Source organism: Gracilinanus agilis, chromosome 2, assembly GCF_016433145.1.
Source record: "Gracilinanus agilis isolate LMUSP501 chromosome 2, AgileGrace, whole genome shotgun sequence".
NCBI lineage: Eukaryota > Metazoa > Chordata > Mammalia > Didelphimorphia > Didelphidae > Gracilinanus > Gracilinanus agilis.
This window is the reverse complement of record NC_058131.1, coordinates 41731671-41752662: the sequence shown is the minus strand read 5'-3', so window position 1 is coordinate 41752662 and position 20992 is coordinate 41731671. Positions and strand designations below refer to the sequence as shown.

The window sequence follows — 20992 nt, the reverse complement described above, 5'->3', positions numbered from 1 at the left end:
AGGAGAGTCCAAACTTGCTGCCCAGGGATGGGATGGGAACATATCAGGTAGGTGGAAGAGGAAGAAGAAATGCATCCAGACACGGCATCAGCAATTCCCAACTGTGTCTGTGGCACATTTTTAATGTTCTCCAAAATGTTTATTACCAACATGCTTAATTCCTAAAGCCTATAAATTTAAGCGTTAACTCCTCCTTCCTGGGCTCTGATCCTTCTATCTAGCCCTGGTTCCCAGTTCTTGCCTCCTACCCACGAAGAAGCAACTCAATGACTGGGATAAACCAGGAAGAAAACAGATTCTTAATAACTGGGGGCAACAGAGTCATGAAGGGAAGCAATCCCCTGGCAGTGTGGATGAGAAGGGAGCTCGAGATACAGGTGGGGTCTATTCCAAAGGTTTACCCCTTTCCCATGTAGTAGACACCCCTCAGAGACACCCCAACAAAGGGATGTCCACCCTGGGCAATCTAACTTAATCCAGCTCAGATCCTTGGCTGAAGCTTTTACAGTAAGAAATGAGTTGATGGGTAACAGAAACATTTCTAACTGATAAAGAAAATGGAAACCTACCAGCCTGTCCCAAGAAAACAGCTGTTGCAGGGAAGGAGGGCTGGCAGCCAAGTGCAGCAAAGGAAAGGAGGTGGGGAGGAGGAAGGCTGATGCTGCTTCAGCACCATGTATGCGGGAGGAAGCTGTGAAAGGCTTAGGAAACAGCTGGGGAGGGAAGGACGCTTCCCCAGCTCCCTTTGCCTGGCTCTGTCTGGGGACAGGTGGAGGTCCGGCATCAAGAGCAGCACCCACCTTCCAGGAGAAATGGGTTCTATGCCAGGAAGAGAAAAGCCAGTGGAATGAATATTCTGGGGAGGACTGGCTTTAGCATGACCTCTTTTTGCCCCTGTTGGCAGGGCCAGTCCAGCACGCAAGCCCTAACTGGAGGATTCTGCCAATCTGGGTCTCTCCAGGTGCCCTGGCCACTCATCTTTCCTACAGCATAGAAGTGTCCTGGATCACTTAGATGGCTTAGTAATTGAGAAAGGACAAGCCAAAGAACATTTCTTGATCAAAGAGACTCTACACTTTGGCTGTGGCTCTTTTAGGGGAATGAGAAAGTATCCCAGCAGGAATAATGTTGCCTCCTCCTAAGTGCTTAGCAATGTACTCTCACCCTCTAGTAACCAAATGGGGAAGGGGACGGAGAGAATTATAGAAAGAAGCTGAATCACAATAGCCCTGACAGGCTTTCCTCATTCTGGGCCACAGAATCAGGAGCTGGAAAAGCCTACAGAAGATACCAGGACAACCTTGCCACCCCCCTGCCCCCATCTCCACGAGCAGCAGCATATGGTCTTTGTCATTGTCACCATTTCTGGCAGTTGTGGCACCACCCGCCATCACATCTTGTTGGCCCCACAAACTTCAAGTGTCTCCAATAGATGGGACGAGGTAATAGGACAAGGGAGTGCCAAGAGAAATGGCCAAACAGAACATCACCTCTGTTCACAAAGCCCCATATAGAAGCCACATTTGGAGCTCTGCTTCTTGACCCCACAGCAGTCATGACAAGGTCTTATTGAGGCCAGGCCATGATTTACCTTTTTCCCCCATATGCAATTTTCTTCTTATCATTGTGTCACTAAGAGCCTAGGATTTCCAATTCAACATGAAGGGAGGGACATTCAGTTTCCTATAAAATGTCATCATTCCCCTAGATGCCCCATCTTCACTACTTGAGAAGAAAATCTCTTTGTCAATGTGTAATGGGGGAAGGGAAGGGAATCAAACCCATAAAAAGAAGCAACCAAACAGAGTTTAGACTGTAAGTTCTAAAGGCTATGCTCCTGAGAATGGGAGGGAAGCCATTCCCCAAACAGGAAGAGGGTCTGGCCTTGTGGCTTCTGGTTTATGTATACTGTAAGAACAAGATGTAGAAAAGACAAACCCTCCTCCCCCCAGCACGTTTCATCAGTCTGTGAAGTAAACTGAGAAAGGGCTGCCCAGAGGGAAACTGTTTACTTCCTACAGGGCTTCTAGGTTAAACGGTCACCTCAAACCTCCGCAGCCACTGGCTTGTGCCCTATACCGAGATCACAGCCCCCATAGGCCCAAAAGGCCCAGGGTTGGGGTCTTTGTCTATTCTGATAGCTGCCTGATTTCTTCTGGGTTGGTCATATTGCTTTTCTAGGCTTTTGTCCCCATCTTCTTAGAGGGGCAGGGGGAGACAGGTGAGCATGGTAAGTGAACAGCTCGCTAGAATGCGCTGGAGAATAGCCTTCCAATTCTTTTCAGACTGGGATTCCCTCCTGATCAGTTTATTTTACTATTTCTGTGAATTCAGAATAAAGTATATCCTAGACTCTGCCAGGTCGACAGCCTTGGAATCAGCTAGAATGGCAGAGTCCCTCCTGCATGTCTCCACTGGAACTTCACCCATTTCACATTCCAGAAGCACTTGGGCCAAAAGTAAATGTTTCTCATTCCTCATTGTAACCTCCTCAGAGCCACCTTCCTCGTTCAGACAATAAGGACCCAAAAGTAAGGCAGGCCTAAGAAACTGCCAGGCCCTCCTTGTTCCAAGATATTCACCCCATCTTTTCCCTGAACAGCTAGGCCAAGACAACTCAAAAACTCAAACATGTGAGGGCAGCTGGGTGGTTCAATGGATGGAGAACTAGGTCTGGAGATGGGAGGTTCGGGGTTCAAATCTGACCTCAAACACTACCTAGCTATGTGACCCTGGGCAAGTCATTTAACCCCCTACCCTGACCCTGCTATTGCCAAACACTTCTTCTGCCTAGGAACCAATGCACAATATAGATTCTAAGACACAAGGAAAGGGCTTAAAAACAAATAAATAAACAAATAAAAACTCAAATATGCCATTTCCCCCTCAGGGCTTCTGCTGGTATACAACCTAATTCTAAAGAAAAACAGTATCCATGAGCCCTTCATTGTAGACAGCAGCTTTCTGATTCAAAACACACCACTCATTTCCTGAAGATTGTCTCCTTTGTGGAAAGAAGGGGGTGCCCTAGACATGGGGAAACTAGGATCCCTCAGGATCTCAGGAGGGACTCAGCAAGAGAGTGGTAGCATTCAGGTCAGTCTTGAGGCTGGCATTCTTTTTGACTGTTGGCCTTTGAATAAGGTTTTGTTTCAATAACTCATAATCAGGGAATATAATAAATACTTCTTGGAAAAAGGAGACATGAGGTGTTGATGCTAAAGAACTCTCCTCTTCCCTGGCCTCCCCCCATAGGATGTTCCTCCTGGCTGCTGCCCCTCCCCACTTACTATGTGTTCTCAATCTTAACCTCTCTTCTCTTCCCTGCTCTTCCCAACATGCAGAAGATGATGTCTGCCAGATCTGTGGTCCCCTGGACAACATGCTTATCTCTGTTTAAGAACCACTCCACAAATTACTCCATCCACCAGAGTCTTAAGTTGGGAGGCCAAGGCAGAGTCCAGTTCTTATCCTTGCTAGGGATAGAGAGTAGGGAGAGAAGAGAGAGGAAGGAAAAAGATGGTCTGTCAGAGGAGAAGCGAATCTGAGCAAGGACTCAGGAAGTGAGATGTTGCTTTCCTGAGTGTTGTTACTGAATGCCTAAAGGAAGCCCAGTTTAATGGCTCGGAAACAACTGTATCCTGGGGAAATGTGAGAAAGAGAAGTCAGGGTGAGGCTAGAAGCTCCCTTTTCTTCTTTACTGAGAAATAGGGATTAAATGCAGTTAGAGTGAAAAGGATGAGCAAGAGGACTTGCTTATATCCTTCTCTGCAAAAAAAGAAAGGGGCAAATTTATTTGGGGCAAGCCCCAAATCTTTTAATTTCCTTCCTTTTTGTGTCCCCCTTCTCCCTATGAAGATTTCTTTATAGCCAGTCAGTTAGTACAGAAACAATAAGGGAAGGGGTCCCAGCTCCAGGATCCTAATGCAAGGTCAATGATAGCAGCTCACATTTGTATGGCACTTTGTGGGCATATTTTTCTCAGTTTCCCTGTGAGGCAGGGAGGCCAGAGAGTATCACCTCCATTTTACAAAGGAAGAAACCAAAGCTCTCACAGTGGTTAAACAACTTGTCCACAGTCACATGGCTAGGATGTGGCTTCTGATCTCATACCCTGCGCACTTGTAAGCATCTCCTGGAGAGGAGAGTCCCTTGAAGCTGCTGCCAGGCCCAATGTAATGCCTCAGGTTCTTAGCCTGTCTTGGCAGAACAGGGTTAAGGTAGCACCTCTTAGAGTTCCCTCTGTGTCAGTAGTGTGCCAGCTTTCAGTAACCACTACAATGGCCATGTCATCTTTTGGAAAAGAGATTTGACTAAAGATTGACAACTGCTCCCCCATTAGATGATGCTATCCTAGAAGAAGCACTGGAGATGTCCTAGACTCATGTTGGCAAACCTATGGCACTCATGCCAGAGGGGGCTGTTCCCCCTCCTCCTCTCTACCACGCTCAAAGACATTCCTCATTTCCCCCACCTCTCTACTCAGTAGCCCAATGGGAATACTTCCTCCCTTCCCTGTCTGGGGTGAGGTAGGGGGCTAAAATGCAGCATGAAGGTTGCAATTTGGGCACCTGGTCTCTAAAAGGTTTGCCATCACTGATTTAGGCATTATACCAGGCTCATCTCCCTTCCTGACAGAGGCCCGTGACAGAAGGGGTTGGGGCAACATTGACAGAAAGAAACAAATGATCAATAACACTTGAAAAAATGTTCAAGATCTCTAATAATTCAAGAAATGTAAATAAAAATAACTCAGATTTTACTTAATATGCATCCACCTGGCAGGATAATGAAAGAGAAAAGCTAATGCTGGTGCAGGTGGGGCAGACCAGGTACCTAGAACTTAGAAGATGGAGACTGGTCCATCCTTTTGGGAAAGCAATAAGGAATTAAAAAACAATAATAAAAAATAAAAAAAAACAAGAACTATAAAATATGCAAAGCTTCTGACCCCATTTCCTGGGATTAATTCCCAGGCAGGTGACTGACAGAAAAACAAACCTACCTGTATAAAAACATTCCCTGCAACACATATATGTTGTAAAAGGCAGGGAACAAAATATGTGCTCATCCACTGGGGAATGGTTGAACACCCTGTGGCTACTGAATGTAAGAAGAGTATCACGCCATAAGATATGAGACATCTGGAAAGACCCTAAAAGTATAGAAAGATGGCTACGAGGCAATGCAGAGTAAAGAAAGCAGAAGCAAAAACATAGCCCTATCAACCCAAGCCTCAGGAGCAGCAATGGGTGAAGACGTGCAGACATCTGCAAGATGGAGGGACGTGCAAGAGAGAGGGAAGTGAGGTGGGGAGGCCACTGAAGAAGGCCAAATGCTCTTCTTTAGTATGTGCTAAACAGCCAGTCAGGTAGACACACAGTCATTTAGCCCCACTTCTACATTGCAAGCTCCTTAATCTATACATGACAATAAAAGTTAAAACAAAACTTATTTAAAAAACAACGATAAACAAAACAATCATCTTCTACATTGAAGAGGAGACAAGAGGTAAAGAACAGGAAGGTGAGGTACACCCCCAAGTCGGCTCTGTTCCCCCTGCCTCCCACCCTGAACCCTAGTTTGTTCTCCAGCATCCTGTTTGAATCATCCCAATCTCCTGTCTGGGCTGCCTGCCATGCCATCCACTATTTTTAGATTTTAATGAAAAAAGGAGCTCTCAGGCTGGCCATCATGCACCTGAGGGCACCCTTGGCCTTGAGGCTCCTTGGTTAAGATACACAGGAGAGTCTGCCACCATTTCAGTACAGAGTGAGGGACAGGTGTTTTGTTCAGGGGGCCCTGAGTCCCCAGGTGGCCTGAAGTTCATAGGGGAAAACAGGCTCTGTCTCAGGGGGAAAGTGCTAAGCCCTTTAGTTTTATAGTTTGAGAATGTTGCTCACTGCCAACAAAAGTGGTTTGTCCAGGTGTGGAGGAAGGCAGGTTATGAAGGGAAGAAAGTCATTTCTTCACCTCTTACCATTTGAGGTGGGATTAAGAGTGCAACAGAAGAAGTCTTTGTTTATCAGCAGTCCTTCAAAGGGGAGAGAAATCATCACAAAGAAACTTACTGATGACTTATGACTGAGAAACTCTCTATTCAGACCCTGGCAGAGTTCCAAGGCTAAGGAATGATATAGTCCAGTAAACTGTTCTGCTTGGGGGTAGGATACTTGAGTTGGCAAGGCCCTCAAGATAGGCATGGACTGCTTCTTTTGGAATGCCAACCCAAGTGGAATGCTTACCAGGGGGACCCAACAGGCTGGTTCTGCCAGAGGTGGGCACCTGCAGATCTGAGTGGTTGACCCGCATGTTGGGGCTGTCGAAGGGGCCAGGACCTTCTGTCTGGCCTGCAGGGGATGATGCAATTTCCGCCAAAACTTCCAGGTCCTTTAGGATCACCTTAAGGGAGAGAAGTAGAATAGCAGGGGATGAAAGCTAAAGCAAAGCCTCTGGGAGAACAGAACAGGACATGCACAAGCCTGGGAATTGCTTACATGGTAACCTTTTCCCCTTCATAAACTGAAGGCTTAACTCTGAATATGGAAGAGCATGATAGGCAAGATTAAAAATCAGTTTTTAAGGTATGGGAAGGGTGAACAAAATGGACAAATTTGGTTGGTTGTGAGAACCCTCTGGCCCAACAAAGGAAAAGCAGTTGAAAGCAGTTATTCAAATGTAAGGGAATGGTTGATAATAAGAAAGAGAAATAGCCTAATTTATTGAAGGGTGGATCTTGAGATTTGAAGATTATCAACCAAATCACCATTCACTGCCCTCTTCCTAGGATAAGAATCAGGGTGGCACTAGGGGAAAGGGGATGAATCAATGGTCTGAAGCCTTAGACCTCAGATACTACTACTCTGAGTTCTGTACAAGGTACTCCTTGTGGCTATTAAGGCATTGATCCTATGGGCACATGGTAAGCCTTGTGCCATGCTATGTAGCATTTTCTCCCTCAGTTTCTCCTTTTGTTTAAGAAATTATGCCACAATCATCTTTAGAGGGCAATTCTAAATCATGCCCAAAGGGTAATAAAACTGTGCATGCCCCTTTAAGTCAGCAATACCACCACTAGGTCTGTATCCCAGAGAGATCAGTGATAGGGGGAAAAGGACTTCCTTGAACAAAAATATTTATAGCAGCTCTGACTGTGGTGGCAAAGAACTGGAAACGGAGGGATGTCCATCAATTGGGGAATGGCTAAACAAGTTGTGGTGTTTGACTGTAATGGAATGCTATTATGTTGTAAGAAATGACCAACAAGATGATCACAACAAAACCTGGAAAGATTTCTATGAAGTGATACAAAGTGAAGCGAGCAGAGTCAGGAGAACTTTGTACACAGTACCAGCAATAATGAATGATGATGAACTGTGAACGACCTAACCATTATCAGCAATGCAAGGATCCGAGATAGCTCCAAGAGACTCATGATGAAAAAGGCCATCCATGACCATTGATGGAACTGATGGACTCAATGTAGATCAAAACATGCCATTTTTCACTTTATTTCCTTCATGAGATTTTTCTTGAATGTGGGATGTGTCTTTTTTCACCTGACAAATAGGGAAATATGTATTGCATGATAGCACATGTACCAAACTTATATTGCTTGCTGTCTCAGGGAGTGGGGGAAAAGGCAGAGAGAATTGGGATAAAATACAATTAAAAAATGACACAAAATTGTACAAACAAAAACAATGCAACCAAAATCTGAAGGGAAACAACAAATTGGGAAAAAATCTTTATAACAAAAAACTCTGACAGGGGTTTAATTACTCAAATATACAAGGAGTTAAATCAATTGTATAAAAAATCAAGTCATTCCCCAATAGATAAATGAGCAAGGGACATGAATAGGCAATTTTCACATAAAGAAATCAAAACTATCAATAAGCACATGAGAAAATGCTCTAAATCTCTAATAATTAGAGAAATGCAAATCAAAACAACTCTGAGGTATCACCTCACACCTAGCAGATTGGCTAAAATGAGTATCACCTCACACCTAGCAGATTGGCTAAAATGAGAGAAGGGGAGAGCAATGAATGGAGGGGATGTGGCAAAATTGGGACATTAATGCATTATTGGTGGAGTTGTGAACTGATCCAACCATTCTGGATGGCAATTTGGAACTATGCTCAAAGGGTTATAAAAGAATGCCTGCCCTTTGATCCAGCCATACCATTGTTGGGGTTGTACCCCAAAGAGATCATAGATAAACAGACTTGTACAAAAATATTTATAGCCGTGCTTTTTGTGGTGGCAAAAAACTGGAAAATGAGGGTATGCCCTTCAACTGGGGAATGGCTTAACAAATTGTGGTATATGCTGGTGATGGAATATTATTGTGCTAAAAGGAATAATAAACTGGAGGAATCCCATGTGAACTGGAAAGACCTCCAGGAACTGATGCAGAGTGAAAGGAGCAGAGACAGAAGAACACTGTACACAGAGACTGATATACTGTGGTAAAATTGAATGTAATGGACTTCTGTACTAGCAGCAATGCAATGACCCAGGACAATTCTGAGGGATTTATGGTAAAGAACGCTACCCACATTCTGAGGAAGAACTACAGGAGTGGAAACACAGAAGAAAAACAACTGCTTGAACACACGGGTTGAGGCGGACATGATTGGGGATGTAGACTCGAAATGACCACACCAATGCAACTATCAACAATTTGGAAATAGGTCTTGATCAATGACACCCATTAAAACCAGTGGAAATACGCATCAGCTATTGGGGGGGGAAGTTGGGGGGTGAAGGGGAAAGTAAGAGCATGAATCATGTAACCATGTTAACTTTTCTAAAAAATAAAAATTATTAAATGGAAAAAATGACACAAAAAAAGAAATCAGGCCACAATATTGATAAAATTATATCAACCAATCCTGTCCAATCTTAGCCTGAAGAGTGTACGGGGGTCTGGGCTCTCCTCCTTGGTGTTGTAACAATTCAAAATGTCTGTGATTTCACTGATCAATGCCTGTACTTCTAACAAAAATTACAACTTTTTTACTTCTTAGTGAATGGTTTCATGAATTGCTGGGCCAAAAAAAAAAAATCACTCCCTTGTGGCCAGTCTTGGGGCTCTGCTCTTTCTCTATTCCTTTGGGTCCTAAAGGGAAAGCCCAAGGCTAGGCCTAAACCTGGAGTGGTCCATCCTGAGGGGACCTGCCAGGGCAACCGCTGTCCCAGGAGAGGCACTCGGAATGGAGCCCAGGGTAGAGTGAAGCTGTGAACACTGTACTACATTCCTGACAGTGCTAGTGATAGGATTCATCTTCATCGATGACCAGCACAGCATCACTGTACTTGTAGAGCAAGCATACCATTTCCATGATTCGATCTCAACTCACCCCCCACTGAAACAAGTCCCTCTGGCCTCTTGCTCTTCCCACTATGCACAGATGTCTATGTAGAGGAGGCAAGACCCTTGCCTGGCGATCTGTTGTTGAGCCGTCCACCTTGGCTCAAGCCCACAGGACTGGCAGGAGAGCCAGCACTGGCCGCTGCCAAGGCAGGGCTCTGTCTCTAGGGCATGTCAGAACGTGCTCCTTTTGCTCAAAGGTGCAGCTGTCCGTCTCGTCTCCACCATCCTGCCTCATGCTCAGATTCCCTTGAAGGGCTCGCTCCTGGACTTTTCTGTCAGTTTGCACCCTCACAGCTGCATTATGATGCATCTTTTTTTTCCTGAATTACTGCCCCTCTAAAGAGTCCCTTTGCTCCTGCCAGTCCTCCACTCCTGAAAGCTGTAGCACATTCTGAATCAAGTCCAGCATCTTCCCCGCCCACATCTCCTTCTCAGGCCCAGCCGGACCCCGTCAGCTACATTTCTTTAAAAAATCCCTGATTCATGCCTTCAAGTCTTCTCTAAGCAGCACTGGGTACTTGAAATGTCCTTTCTTCAACAATTTACTAAGTGATTTCTCCTCTCGCAACAGTCACTCCTGAAATCCAACCCTTCCCAGACTGATCTGGGGAGAAGTAAGAGTTCTCCTTCATTCCACAAGTCCGGACAGAGAATTGATACATTTCCCTAAAATCCACTTACTATTGACCCATATGACAAATAATTTCCTTTCCTTTGAGAAGTCCAGGGCTTTGTTCTGTTTTCAGTAAATGAATTCAGAATGAAATGGATGAAAATAAAACTCAGCATCTTCTCAACTCTTTACACATGTGGATGTAGGGGCACCTAGAAACCCCAAAATATATATAAAATACCAGCAGTGGGTAATGTGACAGCCAAAAGCTATGGCGAAGTGTTTCAGAGCTCTTGGAGATCAGAGTTCAGGAAACTGGCAAAACAAGGACTTGGAGAAATAGGGAAGGTCCCTGTGTTCACAAACATGGTAAATAATTGCCTGCAGCTCTCCACTGGGAAAAGCAGCTAACGGACTGAATGCTCTGTGCTCCAGCGACAGAAGAAAAAAGGAATGGAGGGGATGCCTTGGAAGGAAACAGAAAGCAAGCCAGGAGGATCATTGTGCTATGGGACAAGATGCCATTGCCAATGTAATGGCTGCATCCAAATTTCCTGACTGCTTGAGAAATGTGGAGAAGACCCTGGACCATAGCAACGATTTATTCCTCCTGAACAAGCACACTTTCCTTCCCTCATTTTATAAAGGGGGACAATTATAGCATCAGGAAGGGAGGTGACTTGCTCAAAGTCAAACTTTGAGGCACAAGCTACTTGACCTTATGCTTCTAGAGCCAGCTGCCTAGAGCTCCCCTTGCCTCTGCTCTTGAAGGCCGATGAATTGAGACGATCAAGCAAACATGGGGTACTGCCACTCCAGTGCTTAGCACAGTCCCTGGAGCCCTGCAGGCACTTAATACATGTTTCCTGTTGGACTGGCTCCTCTGCTAAATGGCAATGGTTCTCAGGAAAAGCAAGGACCAGGTACTCTGCAATAAAGCAGCTGGCCACTACCAAATTCATTGAATATACAGAGCTGAGTGCAGAGCCTCTGATACCCCAAGAGGTGGCCATTTGCCCAAAAGAGCATGGCTGGCCTATGTTAGGGCCTTAATCGGTTTCTACTTTTCTTTTTTTTAACCCTTTCCTTCTGTCTTGGTATCAGTTCTAAGACAGAAGAGCAGGAAGGACTAGGCAATTAGGGTTAAGTGTTTTATTCAGGGACCCAGGGGTCCCCCAGCTAGGTAATATCTGAGGCCACATTTGAACCCAGAACCTCCTGTCATCAGGTCTGGTTCTCTATCTTGAGCCACCTAGCTGCTCCATAGGCACTCACTTTTGACATGTAAGTCTTGTGTTAAAAGACACCCTACTGCATCTAGTCCTTCCCAGTTAGTAATTCTCTGTCTAAGGCAGGCCTGAACAGTGATAATGTCAAGCCTCTAAGGGTTTTAGTGCCCATGTTCTCCCCAGAGCTGGATCTGTGTAAGCCTGTCCCTTCTCCCCTCCAGGATCACAGAGACAAACCTAGAGGAAACAATAAGAAAAGTGGCATAGGCTAAGATGTGTAATTCTCCTATTTTAAAAAGTTTACCAGTATGTGGCAAATTAATGCAAATTAAATTTTGGCTACATCTTTAAAATTCAAAATTAAGATGCTGGGTTCTAAAACTAACCTCAAGGAAGCTCTTTATATATAGACATCAAAAACAAGTCCTTGGGTAGCTCAGTGGATAGAGAGCCAATCTGGAGACAGGAGATCCTGGGTTCAAATCTGGCCTCGGACACTTCCTATACCTGTGTGACCCTGGGCAAGTCACTTAACCCCCACTGCTTAGTCCTCTGTTGGCGAACGTACGGCATGTGTGCCACAGGGCTGCTCCCCTCCTCCTCTCCATGTGCACCAGAGGACATTTCTCACATGACCTGCCCCTCTGCCCAGCAGTCTAATGGGAAGAACACTTCCTCCCTCCCCTATTTGGGGTAAGGTGTGAGGGTTGCAGTTTGGGTCCTCGGTCTTTAAATTACTTAGGGTTAAAAAAAGGGCAGTCTTTCGGACCTGACGACTGGTAAAATGTCCCCTGCCCCATCTCAGGGGCAACTGGACAATGATGCCCAAAAGCTGCCTCTTAGAAGAGAGCTCAGAGAATGGTTATCACCCACTTCAGGCTTATGCCCTTCTCAGAGGCAACTTGGGATAAAAGGCAGAGAGAGGCGGATGGGAATGACTGCTCCACAGCACCCAGGAAATTCACAGACGATCAGTCTGAGGCTGTCCAGCCTGGCCTTCCCCTGGCCCAGAGGAGACGGGCATCAGCCTGGAGAGATCCGGTGAACTGATACAGTCCGGCAGTAAAGGCCAGAGCCTCGGGCTCCAATCTAACTCGGCTTTGGCCTCTGGTGCCCAGCCAGTGGCTTCCTCCTTCTGTGGCCCCCTTTCTCTGGGGAGCACAGTAGTGGGAGAGCTAAGAAGCATTTAGCAAGTCACCCCAGCCCTCTCAGCCACGGCTCCCTTCTGGTCCTGAGCACCCCAGAATCACTGCAATTAGGGCAGGAAGTGGGAGCCTCTTCAGGCTGAGTTTCAGACTCGTCTTCAGGGCCTCAGAGATGGGTAGCCCTTGGGTCCCTATGAAGGAGACGAGCACAAAGGGTTTGGGGAACCAGGGCCCAACCGGAGCAGATCATGTCATGGTACATTTCTCCTGAACTCCTACCTCTAGAAAAGTGGGTCCTGCCTACGTCTCTGCGGCTGGCTAGCCTGGCTTCCTTTTTGGCCGGCGTGTTCCTGCAAGGCCTTGGCTCTTGGAATTGGATAAGGCCCTGGGAAGTCAGGAGCAAGCCAGACAATTAGTATGCACTGCACAGCCGTTTGCAAAATGAATATAAAACACTTGTGCTTTCTTTTTGTGTGTGAAAGAGGGAAAAGGGAGAAAGGTTACAAGAAAGCAATATTCTGCAGGAGCAGGAGTGCCTGCCATCACCATGGCAACAGGCTGGGTGTAAGGAAGGCCCGATCAGCTGGGTCCCTTCATTCTGAGGAGGGGTGGCCATTAGCACAGTGGAAAGCGCAGTGACAAAGCAGCTGGGGAAAGGCCCGTGAAGGGGGGTGACCAGGCTTCTCGCACTTCTGGCCTTCCCATGGCTTAGGGAGCAAAGCTGGGCTTGAGGAGCAGCCGGCAAAAGGAAGGAGCAGGGGGGCCCAGAGGGAGTGAGGATTCTCCTCTCCCTTAGGGGACCTCCTAAAATAGAACCCTGATTTTCTTTTCTTTAAATCCTTACCATCTGCCTTTGTATCAATTCCAAGACAGAAGAGCAGTAAGGGCAGAGCAATGGGGGTTAAGTGACTTGCCCAGGGTCACACAGCTAGGAAGTATCTGGGGCTAAATTTGAACCCAGGACCTCACCACCCACCAATAGCCTAGTGCTCTATCTATGGAGCCACATAGCTGCTCCCCTCATGTCTTTCCATCTGGATATTCCACTCCTCCCTATCTGCTCCCCATAATCAAGCTGTTGCTCCTGGAGCTTCTAGGGGCCTGCTGGGTCGGAGTGCTACCTCCGAGGGACATCCTGGGGGTAAGGCAGAAGGAAGGGATGTTAGCTGAGGCCATGGAAGGAGTCCTACTTGTAAAAGGAGGACTCTGGGAGTTGTAGGATTCTAGGGGAAGCCAAATCCCTTAGGTTAAGTGGAGCCAAGAAGAAAGCCAAGTAGAAAGGCCTTCCTCTGGAGAGGCCAGGACCCCATAAGCCGCCCGAGGATCTGGTGAGGCAGGAGGCAGCTCCTGCAGGTGAATAAGGACCAGCGTGATCCAGGCACCGGGAAGCCTGCTCTAAGGCTACGTGGGTTCCCAGCTCACTCTCCCCCGTGTCTCCCCATGGCCCTCATAGGAAGAGAGCTTTTCCTTTCTCAGCAAAGACAGCAGGGGCCTGAGTCGAGGCGAAAGCAGCGCTCCCCCCCCTCCCCGAGAAGGCTCTGGAGGAACGTAGGCCCATCTGGTACGGAGGGCTGGAGGCCTCGGCCCTGGTTACCCAAAACAAACAGGCCACCACAGATGGTAGTGATCAGACCCCCAGGCCCTGGCCATCCATCAGGCCTGGGAAAGGGCAGCCAGGAAGGACGATGCTCAGGAAGCCCTGTGCATACAACGTGGGTCCCAGCAACCCAGACCAAGCATCCGCTCCGGAGCTCCTCATTCCTTTCCCTGCTAAGGAACAAAACCTCTCAGACAAAGCCGAGAGAACCCCCGAGAAGAATGTCTCATTCTAAAAAATGTCTTTTTAAAACCTTTAGCTTCTGTCTTAGAATTGAGACTAAGTATTGGTTTTAAGACAGAAGAGCAATAAGGGCCAAGCCACTGGGGCTAAAAGACTTATCCAGGGTCACACAGCTAGGAAGTGACTGAGGCCACATTTGAACTCAGGACCTCCCATCTCCAGGTCTGGCGCTTTCTCCACTGAGCCAGCTAGCAAGGCCCTGAGGTGCATACAATAGACAGGACTCCAAAGGAAACCCATTAAAACTGAAATGTAGTTCTTAAACTATTTCAGAAAACAAAGCTAAGGGGTCTCCAGCCAAGAGCAATCTATTCGTCAGAGGTCTTAATTCCTTTTTCATGCCTCCATTCACTGATGCCCGACTGAACGTATGCTGAGATGTGGATCTTGGGTTTTTCTTCTTAAATTAGCTTCTGAAAGCCTTTGGTGAGCACCACACATGAAACAGGCACTCCTATTTGCCCTCCGGTGCCTGTGAACTAATGATGGAAGCCGTAAACACGGGCCTCCGGGGGCCGGCCTGGCAGCCATCTCTCCTCGGGAGGGAAGCGAAAGCTGAAAGCGGCCGGCGTTGACCGTGCCGGAGCCCCGCGCTCTCTTCCTGCGGCCTCGAGGCCGAGGCTAGGACTGGAACGAGGGGGTCCTCGCAGAGGTTACTAGGCAGCTGAGGGGGAGAGGCCCTCCTGTCTCCTGGGCACCTGTGGATCTCCTGGAGAAAGCCTCTGCCTAAGTCACAGTGCCACGGCGAGGCCCAGGCCCGCTCCGGGGCACGGCAGCCTCCCGGGCCCAGGCCGGGGACGCCGCGTTGCTCAGGAACGCTGCTCCCGGTCTGCCCGTGTGGAGTTCCCAGGCACCAAGGCCAGGGAGTCGCCTGGCTCTAGCCAGCAGCAGGAAGTTGCTGAGAAATTCGTGCCAATTCGGCTTTTGGCCATTTTAAGAGAAGGAAAAAACCCCCAATGCACAACTTGGAAGAAAATCTGGTTTCTGAAGAGAAACCACAAGCATGCAGGCAGAGCAACAACAAGGACGGTAAGGGAAAATGTGAGCGAGGCAGCGAGCGGCCTGCGAGGGCTGGGCTGAGGCAGAGGGAGAGAAGCGGCCGGCACCCTGGATGGCCCTCAGAAGGGCTGGGGGCTCCTCGGCTGAGCACCTGCAGGGAGGAGGACCCGAGATGGTTCTGTTTCAGGGGCCTGGGCCCCTCTGCAGCAGGAAAGACGGGCCTGTGGTGGGCATGTCGCGTGGCAAGCGTGGCCCTGAGGCCGGCGGGCTCCCGACCCACCGAAAATGCACGCCTCGATGTGGTTTCGCAGGAATTCTTTCTCCCTCCTAGGAGGCCCGGAGAGGCGCGGACAATATGCTCCTGGAAAGCTGGCCTCCCCGTCCGTGCCAGGGAAGGGCCTCTCCAGGGCAGAGGGCAGAGGGCAGAGGGCAGAGCTCATCATGTCACTGGGCAGGCCCAATCACAATGCCTTGGCTCAAAGCTTTCTGAGGCAGCCTCAGAAGAGCTGTTCTGATGTTGCTGGGCCTGGGTTTGAGTTCTGCCTTGGACATTTATTCCTTTCCTGGGCCTCACTTTTCTCATCATAAAGAGAGGATGTGGTGCAGCTTGGTGGTTTAGTGGATGGAGAGCTAAGCCTGGGTTCAAATCTGACCTCAGACACTTCCTGGCTGTGTGACCCTGGACAAATCACTTAACCCCCATTGCCTAGCCCTTACCATTTTCTGCCTTGTAAACCATATACAGGATCAATTCTAAGACCTAAACTAGGGCCCTAACGTGGTATTGCCTTCCTCACCTCACACCCATCTCTCTCATGAAGTTCCTTACTACCAAAACTAGCAAAATACTCCCACTTGTGGGGAGGCACTTTCCTGCCTCCAGAGCTCTGTCCATGCTGTTTTCTATGCCTATGGTGCCAGCACCTTTTGCTTCCCACCCATTCCTCAAGTACCAGCTGAAATGCTGTCTGTCACCCCTCTCTGAAGCCTTTATTTTCTAGTTCTAAATTTGTGCCCTCAGACTTGGAAGAATGTTAGAGGCAGCCAGGTGATCCCTGGCAGAGAATGCTGGACCTGACTTTAAAAATTCTGCTCTAGATGCTCACTAGCTAAATGACTCTCAGCCTCGGTTTCCTTATCTGATAAACAGGGACAAACAACAGCCTCTCTCTGGGTTGTTATGAGCCAGCCTTGAAGAGCTCTAGAAAGGCTGGTTGTTAGGAGTGGCACGCATGCCTCCCGTTCTGGGCTCGCTGGCTGCCTCCAATGACCAAGCCTTTGGAGGGAGGCCCCCATGTCCCCCGGCTCCCAGGGCTGATCCAAAGGGTTCTGCACAGGGCAGGAAGGATACTTTTGCCGACAGTCACATAAGGGCCATGTAGGGGCTGCCCTACATCCGCAAAAAGAAATAGAACAAGGAGGCGGCCTCGGCTTTGGGCTACCAACAGGCGTTACCCTCTCGCCCCCTGTGAGCGGGGCTGCTGAAAGCATCAGGGCTGGCTTGGCTAATGATGACCTGTGATCGCCACCCCATGGAGCAGGGAGCCAAATCACCGTGTCCTGCATCAGAGGGCCCTGCCTGTGGCTCTCCCTAGCGCTGGGGCTCCCTCCAAGGACACAAGTCCTCTCTGGCCCCCTAGCGGCGCCTGCCGGTCAGACAGCTGCCTCCCTGCCGACTGGGTGGTTAGGAATCTGGGCACATCCCAGGCAGAGGGGTGAAGGCTATTCACTGGGAGGAAGGCTGCTGGGCTGTGACTGGAATACAGTTTCCTTCTCTTGCTTACCGGCTTTCTTTTCCCTCCTCCCTCCCTTCTCTCTTCCCCCATTCCCTTCTCTGAATTTCTTTCAGAACGTAATAGAAGTGGGAAAAACAGAACACCCCAAAGGAAGTTTCAGGGAGAGCCAAGAATGAGCAAATGTGTCCAGCCTCTTGGCAGGACTCCAATCAAGACACGCCGGGAAAGCCAATGTGTGTTCCTCCCTGAAAGGAGTCAGAGCCAAGGGCCCACTTCCCGTGACACCGAGGTGGTGGTGGCTCCTCCGCTCCCCTTCACTGCCTGTGGGGGGAGGGGGGAGGTCTTGGCTAGCCGGTGCCCTCCTGAGATCTTGGGATAATCTAGAAGAGGCAGCGAGAGACAGCAAGACAATGCAGGCTCTGGGGTCTGGAAGAGCTGGGCCTGGCCTTGCCTCTCACTAGCTGGGTGCCCCGGACAACCGCCAAGACCGTCCTCATTTATAAAATGGAGATGATAACAGCTCCCAGAGTGGTTGGATCAGACAGGAAGAACTTCACGGAACCTAAAAGTGCCCCCTAAGTGGCAGCTCCAATTGGATTCTTTTGCTGTAGATGAATTTAAAGAAATCTAGAAGATGATTTTTGGTGGTGGGGAAGCCTGAGTGTAGTTGGAATATCTAGAGGAGGGAGAATAGAGAAAAGACCAACCTTGGGAAGTGAGAAGTGTGTATTTGGATGCAAGAAGGGAGATGATGAATGTTTGGCCAAGTACAGAACCAGCCAGGGGTGAGGGGCAAAAAGACTGAAGGAGAAAAGTTGCAAATGAGAACCAGGACACTTGGTTTTCCTGCAGGTATTTTAGAAAGACACATTTGTTTGTGGCTGTTGTTCAGTCATTTCAGGCTCTTGGTGACCCCCTTTGGGGTTTTCTTGGCAAAAATACTGGAGTATTTTGCCATTTCTTTCTCTAGCTCATTTTATAGATGAGGAAATGGAGGCAAACAGGGCTACGTGACTTGCCCAGGATCACACAGATAGTCTGTCCTGACCTGGAGCTCTATCCACTAGGCCACACATTTATTATTCCTCCTCAAAGTTGAAAAGCTGGGCTGGCCTTAACTGTATACATCCAACTCCAGCACTCCCATGATCTACTGATGTCTGAAGAACTGAATGAAGAGAAGGGAATGAAATGAGAAAGGCTCAAGGCTCCCAAATGAGCAAGCTCTGTGAACCTCTATTTACTGGGGGGTGCCCAGAATCTACCCATAAGACCATCACGGCACAAAGGAAGTTTCCTCTGTGAGGCCCTCATCCAGTGCCACGCGCCCCCCGCCCCCCCCCCCCCCCCAGGATAAGGAGGGCCGTGCACCAGATGGTGCACCAAATCTGAACAAGCCCAAGCTCAATGGCAGCCAAAAGGGCCCTGGAGTGACTTTGGTTTGGTTTTGGATAAGGGCGTCCCCCTCAAGCTGGTCTGGATTGGATTTCCCCTCTCTTGGAGTTATTCTACTTCTGGTAAGGTATGGATGGACACTCCCTCAGATATACCACGTGCTGCACCTTACCGGGTACCCATAAGAAAACAGAGCGTATGGACGTACAAGAGAGGATGTAACCTTCTGACAACTCGGCTAGTCATGAGCTCAAGCCTGCTAATCCATGACACAGACAGGAAGTGCCCTGGATGGGCCAGGGAGAGATAAAGGAAGAAAGAGTCTCCGGAACCCTCCTGGCTGCACTGTCCACAACAGGAAGGAACAAGAATGAGGAGGGCTCCCCCCTGGGCTGAGGCCCTGATCAGAAGTCCCTTGTTACCATAGCCTAAATGTCTTTAAAGCTGAGATCTCAGCCTACAGACCTAGCTGACCTGGACAAGAGCCCTAAGGTTCCTTGGGAAAAGAACAGAGAATCAGGAGGGCCATTCATGCAACTGGGAAAAGGTGAAAGAAGAAAGCTAGAGATTTTGAGAAGAGAAAATAGGACCTGACTCCTGAGGCAGATGAAAACATTTTTATTTATTTCCTTACTCCCCCAAATCTTAGAAGGGGTCCAAAATCCCCTTCAGACCAAGCTGAATGCTGGCCAGTACTGAATGGCATTACAATGGGTATTTTCATAATCCAACCAATGAGGCTGCTTGTTGTCTTTCTGATAAAGTCCTGGCTGTCCCTCTTCTCCCTGGCAACACAGTATGTCATCACTGGCCTTGACCTTGTGAGCAAGACTTTTTCCCCCTCTTTAAATTTTTTTGATTCTATTCCCCCAGGAAACTCAGACCATCAAAAAAACAAAGCCCAACCCTCCTTGACAGAAGCAAACTATTCTTCAAAGAGAGGGACATTCTGGCTGGCTAAAGGACTAGGTGCTACAATTTGATGCCAAATTAATTCAGCAAGTATCTCTCAGACCCTGCTCCTTCCTCTTAGATAGGGGCCTTTGAGTCACTTTTGGTTTGAAAGCTGTAGCCTTGAGAAGGAAACACATCAAGGAGATTCAGTTTTTGTTACTTCCACCCCACCAGTACTCTCCACTGTTTCTGCCCTTGTGATTGGAGGGTGGAGGAAAAAACTCATTTTTGACTTCCCTTTAGAGCACCCCAAATATTGGCCATCTCTTCATTTGCCCCCAGCTGCTCTGTTCCTGTGCTAGTGGCCTCTGGTTCTCCCCATGGCTTCCCCTCGTGTACTGGCTTCTTCCATTAGACTGTACACTACCCCTTACCTCCTACCCCCTACCCCCTGCCCCTGTGCTCAGTCCAGAACCTACACACATCGGGCACTTAAATGTTTAGCATACTATATCATAGCAGCCTCTTCGTTGCCAAACAACTCATGGACAAAAAGCCAGGAACTCCACTTTGGGACATGGGTGGTTATTTGGGGATCTTGTTCTCTATGAGGATTTTAGGAATTCTGGGAAAATGTAGAAGTCTGGGAGTCCAGCTTACAACACGCATTAGAGGCTGTCTTGGCCTCGAAGGACAACTAGGCCCAGCAGGACAATCTATTTTCTGATCGGCCATGCCAGCTTGGGGTAGAATCCTCAAGGTTCATTTCTGAGTAAAAAAGGTATGAGAAGTGTCTGGTGTTTGGGGGGAGATGGAGTATGGAAGTCAGAGGATTCACCCTCTTTCTTTCTCCTCTGGATGCCCTCTGATTCGGGGGAAGGAGGAATGCTGGGATGAAGGCCCCACTGACAAGGCTTAAAGTGGTTGGTCCAAAGTACAAAAATACAACTGTGTATGTGCTGGCCCGGGCTGGGAGAGACAGCACACGGGAAATGGAAGGGGAGGATGTGATGGGTGCTGGAGAGAAGAAAGGGTAGAGACTCTGACCTCCACCAGTTTTCCTGTGAAAGGGGTGGGTCGCTCTAAGTTCGTTTCATCTGCAGAGATTCAAGAAGATCGTCTCTTCTCCACAGACAGTTCAGATAACAGTGCCTGGCTGGCTTCCCGGTTACTGCCGGAATTAGTGGCAATGGGCTATGAGGTCAGGATTTAGGACAGATGTGCATTAGACCTTTCTGATATTAGAGGGACGGATACTGGAGCTCTACAGGGAAGCTGTGAAACAAACACGATGATCAGCGGCCAGGGAGGTCATCAAAGGGATTCCCAAGAGGTGGGATTCAGACCGAAGGACCTCTCAGATCTCTTCAAGTCCTAAAATTCTAGGATTCGAGGAGGAGAGAATCTGGGATGGCACCTTTTTACAGTGGGGTGCCTGGAGGCCAAGGGGCTCAGTAGGTACCCTGAAGCACCTCCTTTGGGGTTTAGAGAGTACAGAAGGCTCAGGTCCTACCCTCCAGCTACCATACTTGTTTGGCAATAATCTAGCAGAGTGCTGCAGTAATCCCATCGATGCTCCACCAACACCACCAAGCATTCAAATATTCACCAAACACCTACTGTGTGCAAAGCTACTAGACTCCTATTCAACCAAGCAGCCAATGACAGGTGTCTTTTAGTCGGGGGAAAAAAGCAAGATTAGGCCCAAACATATGCCCCACAATAGCCATGCCATATGGGCTTCATTTATTTAAGTAGT

At 48.4% G+C, this 20992-nt stretch overlaps 1 protein-coding gene across 1 annotated transcript in view; it reads right to left on the bottom strand.

The window, feature by feature from the left end:
- The window catches only part of VAC14 (VAC14 component of PIKFYVE complex), a 119091-nt gene that overhangs the window by 55528 nt on the left and 42571 nt on the right, over window positions 1-20992 (bottom strand). Inside the window, exon 13 of the mRNA XM_044663097.1 lies at window positions 6246-6402. Within this exon, the coding sequence (XP_044519032.1) occupies window positions 6246-6402 (157 nt within the window). The remainder of the gene's footprint in view (window positions 1-6245; window positions 6403-20992) is intronic.